The sequence below is a fragment of the Nannospalax galili genome, unplaced genomic scaffold (genome assembly GCF_000622305.1).
Source record: "Nannospalax galili isolate Female #2095 unplaced genomic scaffold, S.galili_v1.0 scaffold253, whole genome shotgun sequence".
NCBI lineage: Eukaryota > Metazoa > Chordata > Mammalia > Rodentia > Spalacidae > Nannospalax > Nannospalax galili.
Window position 1 is genome coordinate 1,833,700 of NW_008335287.1, and position 9,486 is coordinate 1,843,185.

At 41.9% G+C, this 9,486-nt stretch overlaps 1 protein-coding gene across 1 annotated transcript; it reads left to right on the forward strand.

Annotated features, from left to right (window-relative positions):
* The first annotated feature begins 221 nt into the window (after positions 1-221).
* Positions 222-652, forward strand: LOC103731516 (60S ribosomal protein L30-like). The gene has a single exon (XM_008829856.3). It carries the CDS (start codon positions 260-262, stop codon positions 605-607), a length of 348 nt encoding a protein of 115 aa, XP_008828078.1. The 5' UTR covers positions 222-259; the 3' UTR covers positions 608-652.
* Positions 653-9,486: the final 8,834 nt, after the last annotated feature.

Here is a 9,486-nt window from a genome sequence, read left to right on the forward strand (position 1 = left end):
TATTTATATATCTTAGAATACATGAATTTGGTGGGGTAGTAAGGGATGCAGATGGGGAAGGGACCTAAATCTAAATATAATCAAAACATATTATATGAAATTTGCAAAAAAAATTTTTTTAAGTCAAAAGAAAAATCACCATCACTTCATAAATGAGTAGAGACCTTACCACCAAAAGAATGTAGTCATGCTTTCTCCCTCCCTGGCCATCTTGGTGGCTGTTCTTGGTTGGGGGGCCGTCTGCACCTAAGGCAGGAAGATGGTGGCCGCAAAGAAGATGAAAAAGTCTCTGGAGTTGATCAACTCTAGGCTCCAGCTTGTTATGAAAAGTGGAAAGTATGTGCTGCGTTACAAGCAGACTCTGAAGATGACCAGACAGGGCGAGGCCAAAGTGGTCATCCTCGCCAACAACTGCCCAGCTTTAAGAAAATCTGAAATAAAATACCATGCCATGTTGGCCAAAACTGGTGTCCATCACTACAGTGGCAATAATATTGAATTGGGCACAGCATGCAGAAAACACTACAGAGTCTGCACACTAGCTATCATCGATCCAGGTGATTCTGATATTATTAGAAGCATGCCAGAGCAGACTGGTGAGAAGTAAATCTGGAAAGTTTTTCTTTAATAAAAACTTGGCAGAGCTTGTTTTTTAAAAAAAAAAAAAATGTAGTCATAGCAATCTCAGATTTTAAGACAGTGTTTCAACCTTAATATCTTTAGATCTATGACATATGCACAGGCGTTTCATGTAGGTGTGACCATTGGCACTGGTCTCTTTGAAGACAGTCTAAATCATGAGTTTCTACATAAATCATATACTCCTACTCCTGAGACAATAAGAAATTGATGAGTTTTTTTTATTGCAAATTCCAGGTTCCCACTTCATATTTACTGCCTCAGTTTTGCTAAGCCCTTAAATGTGCTCTTTTTAAAGAAATTTTCTGTATGTAAAATGTACAGTATGAAATTTACCACTGTAACTTTCTTATTTTGACTGGTGCTGAGGATTGAACTCAGAGCCTCCCAGGCATTCTAGGCAAATGTTCTACCACTGAGCTATATTTCCCAACCCTGACTGTAATCGTTCTAAGTATATCCCATGGTATAAAGTATATTCACAGTACTGTATTTATTACCACTATCCATTTGCAGAGCTTTTCCATCACTGGCAGCAGAAACAGTCTACCCACAAACTAGTAACCCCCCAAGTTCCCATCCTCCTAGCCCTCCTAACCTCTGTCGTATTTTCTGTCTGATTCTAGGCACCCTATTCACAGGGAATCCTACCATATTTGTCCTTTGGTGTCTTGTTTGCTTCACTTATCATGGTGTTTCCAACAGTCCCCTGTGTCAGAGCATGGATCAGAATTCCACTCTTTTGTGTGGCTGCTCAACATTCCACTGCAGTCACATGTCACATCTCTTCAAATTCATCCATCCGTTTCTACCTTTGAAATTCCATTTGAATCTCTTTTTTTTTTTTTTTTTTTTTTAAAAAGGGTTTCCCTGTAGCCCCAGCTGGCCTGGAATTTGCTTTGTAGACCTGGCTGGCTTCGAACTCACAGAGATCCACCTCCCTCTGCCTCCTGAGTGCTGGGACTAAAGGCATGTACCATGATGCGGAGCCTTATGTTTACCTTTTGAAAAAACTTCTAAACTGCTTCCTCAATAGCTGCATCATTTTTCATTCCCACCAACATTCCAATTTCTCACACCATCACTTGCTTTCTAGGATTTTTTTATTATTGTTGTTTTAAATTTTATGTGTATATGTGTTTTGCCTGCATGGATGTAAGTGCACCTATGTCATGCAATGCCCTCAGAGGTCAAAAGACAGTGTCAGATCCCCTGGAACAGGATTTATAGACAGCTGTTTAGCCCACTACGTGGATGTTGGGAATCAAACCCAGGTCCTCTGCCAGAGCATCTAGTGCTCTTAACCACTGAGCCATCTTGCTAGCCCCCCGGTTTTGTTTTAATAAGGCCAGTCTAATAGTTGTATAGTAAATTTTGCAACTTCATTGTTTTTTAAGGTTATTTTGGCTATTTGGGATTTTTTGAGATTCTTTATGAGTTTTTAAAAATATTTTATGTATTTTATGTGTATGAGTGTATTGTCTGCATGTATGTAAGTACACCTGTGTCTTGCAATACCCACCCATGGTTGGAAGAGGGCATTGGATTCCCTAGAACTGGAGTTAACAGATGGTTGTTAGCTGCCACATGGGTGCTAGGAATCAAACCAGGGTCCTCTGCAAGAGCAGTCAGTGTTCTTAACTGCTGAGCCATCTCTCCAGTCCCTAGATTTCATGTTTTTTGTTTGTTTGTTTGTCTTTTGTTTTTTTGTTTTGTTTTGTTTTAGGGTTTTTGTTTTTTGTTTTTTGTTTTGGGGTTTTTTTTTTTTTTTTTTTTGGTGTTTTTGAGACAGAGTCTCCCTGTAGCCCCAGCTGGCCTGGAACTCACTATGTAGACCAGGCTGGCCTTGAACTTACTAAAATCCGCCTGCCTCTGCCTCCCAAATGCTGGGATTAAAGGCGTGCACTTTTCTTTCACTTCTTTCAGCAATGCTTTCAGTATAGAGGTCTTTGGCCATCTTGATTAAATCAATTCTTAGTTATATACACTTTGTGATGCTGTTGTAAAAGGAATTGCCTTCTTGCTTTTCCTGAAAATTAGTTGAATTCATGTTTTAGCTTAGCTGTTTGGTCTGGGGTACTTTGTTGTTGTTGGTGGTGGTGGTGATGGTGGTGGTGGTGGTGGTGGTGGTGGTGGTGGTGTGTGTGTGTGTGTGTGTGTGTGTGTGTTTGAAATAGGGTCTCATGTAGCCCAGGTTAGCCTCAAACTCACTTTGTAGCCAAGGATGACCTTGAATTCCTAATCCTCCTGCCTCCACCTCCAAGTGCTAAAATTACAGGTGTGTACCACCAAGCCCAGTTTTTTGTGGTATTGGGAATGAACCCAGGGCTTCCTGCGTGCTAGGCAAACACCCTGAACTACATCTCCAACACCCTGCTCTGCATTGTGATTTTTTTTTTAATGTGTGCAGTCATCAGAGTTTTCTTCAAATGTTTCTTCCATCTGCAATAGATGATTTTATTTTTCCAATTTAGATACCTCTTATTTCTTTTTATTGCCTAGTTGGGCTACTTCTGATACTATGTTGAACAGTGTAAGAGTGGTTATCTCATTCATAATCTAAGGAGAAAAGCTTTCAGCCTCTCACCTCTGAGTAATGTTGGCTAGGATTTTTACATGGCCTTTATCATATTGAAAACATTTTCTTCTATTCCTAGTTCATTGAGTATTTATATCTTGAAAGGATGCTGAATTTAGTCAAATAAATTAAGATGGTCACCTGATTATTCCTTTTATTTTATTAATGTGGAATTATATATGGATTGATTTTCATATGTAGAGGCAACTTTGCTTTTGGCAGTAAGTCCCTCTTGGTCATGGTATATAAATCTTTTAATATGCTGCTAAATTTTATTCATTGTGTTGTATTGAGGATTTTCACATCTATATTCCCAACAGTTATTGGTCTGTCATTTGATTTTCTTGTGGTATCTTTTCCTGATTTCAGTATCAGGTAAAGGCTAGTCTCACAGAATGAATTAAAAAGTTACTAGGCGCTGGTGCAGTGGCACACACCTTTGATCCTAGCATGCAGAGGCAGGAGAATCTCTATGAGTTCAAAGCCAGCCTGATCTATATAGCAAGTTCTAGGCCAGCTGGGGCTATAGGGAGACCCTGTCTCAAAAAGACAAAAAAAAAGGTTGTCAGGCATGGTGGCCTTTAATCCCAGCCCTCTGGAGGCAGAGGCAGGCAGATCTCTGTGAGACTGAGGCCAGCCTGGTCCACATAGTTAGTCCCATATGGGGTGGGACTAGGGAGACCCTGTCATTAAAAAAAGAAAAAAAAGTATTTCTTCTTCATCAATTAAAAACATTTTTTATTTATTTATTTTTATTTTATGAGTGTTATGCCTGCATGCATGTAAGTGTACCTGTGTTGTACAGTGCCTGCAGAGGACAGAGAAGGTGTCAGATCCCCAGGAACTGGAGTTAAGAATGGTTGTTAACCGCCATGTGGGTGCTAGGATTTGAAGCTGGGTCTTCTGCAAGAACAGCCATCTCTCCAGCCCCCTTCATCAATTTTTAAGAAAAATTAAGAAACATTGGTGTTAATTCTTCTTTAAATGTTTATTAGAATGTACCAATGAAGTCATCAGTCCTGAAATGTAGTCTTTAGGTAATTCTTACTACTCTTATAGGTCAGATACCCAGGCTTGGAGCCAAGCACACAAAATGCTTAATATAAATACCCTTGGGCATAAGTCTTGATAGATCAGTGAGAGAGAGAAAGAGAGAGAGAAAAAGAAAACTTTGAATAAGAAATGTACCAAGCTACCCAGCCTTAGAAATACCTATGGGAGAGCGGGGTGTCGTGGCTCACACCTATAATCTTAGCACTTGGGAGACTGAGATAGGAGGAATGCCACCAGATCAGTGGCAAACAGCCTGGGCTACACAATGAGTCTGAGGCCAGCCTATGGGAGGGAAATAGAATCTGGTAAATGAGCCTGAGAACCAGAAGAACATGGCAACCTCAAGGGCCACAGGAATGCACCAGTGTGTGGCTTCTACCCTTCTCTACTCTATAATCTTAGCACTTGGGAGACTGAGATAGGAGGAATGCCACCAGATTAGTGGCGAACAGCCTGGGCTACACAATGAGTCTGAGGCCAGCCTATGGGAGGGAAATAGAATCTGGTAAATGAGCCTGAGAACCAGAAGAACATGGCAACCTCAAGGGCCACAGGAATGCACCAGTGTGTGGCTTCTACCCTTCTCTACAGTGCCCAGTTGGCAGCCACTAGAGCTCTGGCCAAGTCCTTGGTGTATAAAAGGTAGCGGACAGGAGGAATTGGGTACAAAATGTGACTGACAGAGTTACATGACCCCTTTGAGCTTTAATAGACCAACTGATGGCATAGCGCCAGGGAAGAGGAGACTCCTGGACACAGACAGTTTAATTTGAGGCTATTTTCATTAAGATATTTTCTTGGTCTATGTGTGCACGAAGACACAAAAACTGCGGACAAGAGAAACATCACAAAACAGACAGAAAAGCTGTTTTCTGTTTCTTTTGCTCTTTCAATTCAGTCGCTCTTTTCCCCACCCATGTCTTTCCTCGGGCTCCTGTGTAAGTTTCTAGTAAAAACTTGCTTGGCCACTTACACAGACAGAGGAATTAATTTAATATTTGAATACTCAACTGACTGGTTCTCCTTCGGAGCAAGCAGCCATGTCAATATCTAAGAGAGAACAGGGGAGGCACAAAATGGCCCAAGCAGGAATGAAGAAGTCCTCAGTCATCCTACAACAATGGGAGACATTCTCCGGTGAGTCACGACCTCCCACGCCCAGCAGAGTGTAGAAACAGTTGGCTGAAACCTGAATAAAATAATATGAACTAGTCCAACAGGTAAAACGCTCGATTTGATTTGATTTGATTGATTTGATAAAATTAGCCCTGCTCCAAGGTGGAAGACAGAAAGGAAATTTTTAGCCTGTAGTAAGCTTTCTATAATCCATGGAAAGCAGACAGTAGGATGAGGTCTGAAGATGTTGAGATCCCCATCTGTAAACATAAAACCCCATGGAAGAAGCACTATTCAGCTTGTATTTATTTCATATTAAGAGGATGAGAATTTCTGTAAAGCTTAAGACCTGAATAAGTGGCGATTTGGAAGAGCCAAGTTTCCTTTTTAATAATCAAAGACACAGATAAGTAAATAAGCACTCACACTGTTCCTATTACCTATCCTCAACCTCCTCTTCCATGAGAAGTGGAGGAGAAGAAGAAATAACAGCCCAACAAATCAGAACTGCCTCAGAGACTAAAGGCCTAAACAAGACAGTAGCATTAGCAAGAAAGCGTGTAACTAAAAACTCCCAAGTTGAAAACAACTATACATAGACCCAACAAATTCAAATACTCTAAGCTACTGTTACATCACAAACATTGTCAAGACTGAAAAGGCCCAGTGAAAAGCCTCCCAGGCCTACAAAGGCTCAATAGCCCCAGCTCTGGCTCTGATGCACATGAACACTGAGGTAGGTCCCTGCCTCTTCATACAAGCAGAAAATGTCTCAAATAAACTTGCACCAGGTCATGGTCATTGCCAGTAAGCATGACCATGCACCCACTTGTTGGCACTGACCTTACCTTCTTCAGCTTCATCCAAGAGGATCACTTCATCACTGTCTAGAAATTCACCCTTGAACGTTTTTCTATACTACTCTCCAGACAAGCTCCCCTTGTAAGTAGGCACTAAAATAGATGCTTATAATTAGCATTCTGAGGAAGCAAGTGTGGGGTAGAACAGAGCTCAGCCGGAGAAGAGTCAAGGCAGGTATGGGAGAAACACTGCATGAAAGATGTGTAATACAAGGGTCTTTTGAGTCCTGTCAGTGTAGACCTTCCTGATTAAAATGTCCCTACACCCTAGCATGTGGTTCTGAAAGGGCATTTGTTATTTAATACCATCGCCATCTAATCTTGGAATCCTGCAGTGGTTTGTGTGATGCAGCTCTCCAAAGACAATGTCATGTCTCCTCTGTCTGTCCCAAATCCTGTCCACATCATAGGCTCTTGAATTATTGTTTTTTGTTTGTTGTGATGGGTTTTTTTTTTTTTTTTTGGCTTTGTTTTGTTTTTTTTGAGGCAGGGTGTCACTATGTAGCCCTGGCTGGCCTGGAACTCAATATATAGACTAGGCTGCCTTTGAACTCACAAAGATCCACCTGCCTCTGCCTCCCAAGTAAGTGCTGGGATTTGAGACATTTGTGTGCCACCATACCCAGCCTGCTTTATGTTTTTTAAGCACATCCTTCCAGGTCTCCCCAATTGCCACTGTCTTAACCTTTCTTGTGGCTGTTATTCCTTTCCTCCCCCCGCCTCCAAAGGAGGGTGAGAGGGAGTGTGTTGGGACAAGGCTCTGTGTAGCTCAGGTCAGTCTCAATTTGCTATGTAGTTAAAGGTGATCTTGAACTCTGATCCTCCCACTTTCATCTCCCAAGTACGGGATTACAGGCATGCATTTAACCTTTTGATGTCTGAATCTAAGACTAGAGGTCAACTTTAAATTCTGGTGCCTCTACCTTCTGACTCTTGGTGCAGCACGCAGCACTGGCCCTGCTGTGATATGCTGTGATATGCAGCCCCAGCCTGAATGTGATGAATCCAAAGGCCGATCTTTGTCTGGTTTTGTCCTCATCTGAGTGGGACATACTGCTGTCTGCCTTGTTTGTAAAACATCACTGATTTCCCTGAAAATTCAGAGCAGTCATATACAGCACCAGGACTTGGACTACCCACCCTGCACTCCCCCACCCCCCACCCCCAGCCCACATCACATTTTTTCTCACTTAAACAAAGTCTTCTTGCTACTCTTTTCCATATTTGGAGACTGAATCTCTCACCATTTCAGTCTAACCCTAGTGATCTGCTCAGATCGTTAATACAGACGTTGCAGTGGACTTGAATCATTGTCCATCTCTGAGTTTTTGCTCCCTTGTTTTTGAGTCTGGCCTGCCATTCATAGGGGCTGGATAGTGAACATTAATGTGCCCCTGGAGTAACTAACTGACTACACTAAGAAAATTATATCCTCCAGTTCCGATTCTTTAGGGGACTGGGGATCAAACCAAAGGTCTTGGGCAAGCATTCTACTACTGGACAACCCTCCAGCCTTTCAGGAGTGTTTCTTCTGTTCTGAAATGTATGAGGTTGTGTTTACAGCAAAAGTAGTACAGGATTTTCAAGACCTAAAGCCAATGAAAGGATGAAGTTCAGCAAACCTTGCTTCAGAGCAAACTAACGGTTCCAGCCAGTTCTCCTTATCCTGCGTTTCTTTAAAGTGAGACAAATCTTAGGCACACTTCTTAATAACTGTAGGCGTTCAGAAATTACGGAAGACTTCATATTGCATTTTATAATGATGTGATTTCTGAATTAGACTGTAAGCAGTGTTTTTGTCTCTGCAGGGCCTGGATGCATCCATAACACTTCCAAATTTCAAATAGGTTCTACCTCAAGAAAGCACTTCTGTAAAATAAGTGGATAAACTACTAGGCACAGTAAACTCAGAACTAAAATCCAAGAGAAGCTAAACCTGCTCAGAAGATTTTAACATACAGCCCAACAAATCGAAGTGCATAAGGTTTTCAATCCAGTTCAAGAGTGGATTGGTGTGCCAGGCGCAGTGGCACACACTTAGAAGCCTAACACTTGGGATGCTGAGGCAAGAGGATATCAAGTTCCAGGACAGCCTGGGCTACATAGTAAGAACCTGCCTAGTAAAAGAAAGGATGGGGGCGGGGAGGACAAAGAGGAGGAGGAAGAAGAGGAGGAGAAGGAGGAGGGGGAGGGGGAAGCCGACAAGAAAATAGTCACCTGGATTGAATAAGCATGGCTCCCGACAGTCTCCTAGTGCTGTTTTTCCTTTATTTTGTGTTCAAGATCCCCACCCTGAAGAGAGTTCTCAAAAGGCTTATATAATGTGCCCTGAAGAAATTGTTGCATTCACTGTTAATCCTCTATCCTTAAAAAAAAAACATGTTTCTAGTAGCTCAGTGGCAAGAGAGAAAATACTCAGCCTCCTCTGTCATTCCCGGAAGGACTGTTAGAGAAAATACAACCAGCCAGGCGTGAAGAGACTACACAGAGCTGGGTACACCCACAGGTGAGGAGGCTTCTGCAGCTGGGCGTAGGAGGTAAGGAACTCAGCTCCAGTTTGCAGCGCTGGAGCTTCAGAATTACACACTGTCCCCAAGAGCTGGGAGTGATGTCAGTGAGCTTTCTACCACTCACCAAGATGCTGAACTATTTAGTTACAAAACTTCTGGGCTTCCTACCCAAAGATCATATTCTTCTGACAAACATGAAAAGTATCACTAAAAGGAAAACACTAGGTTGAAGAAAGTGTTTTATTTTCACGATCTTTTTATCCACCTAGGTTCACTCATCATTGTTTTATGAAATGGATGACTCAGTTAATTATTTTTATAAAATTGAGATTTATGAGGAGAAATGGTCATGAAGAAAGCAAAATCTGTAAGCTGTGGTAAAAGCTGGTGGTGATGTTAAAGCTCATCGAGCTAGAAAGGTCTTATTTGATTCCAACTTTTTATGAAACATCCTGTGTGCCAACCAATCACTGTGCAAGATGCTTCTGGGAATTCATGAAGACCCTATAATGTTTGCCCTCAGAGCATTTATAGTAATCAGAAAAGGCACTGATAAGGAGGGCACATACATAAAACCCAAGCATTGCAGGGCATAAGTAGTGTAATGGGTCAAGAGCACAGCACCATGACTGGATGGCCTGGAGTGGAGCCCTGCTGCACTATCAAGGCCAAGATTAGAGTGGGGCACTTGCCTCAGGCAAAAAAATTTAAGGGGGTATCAAAAAAGCTC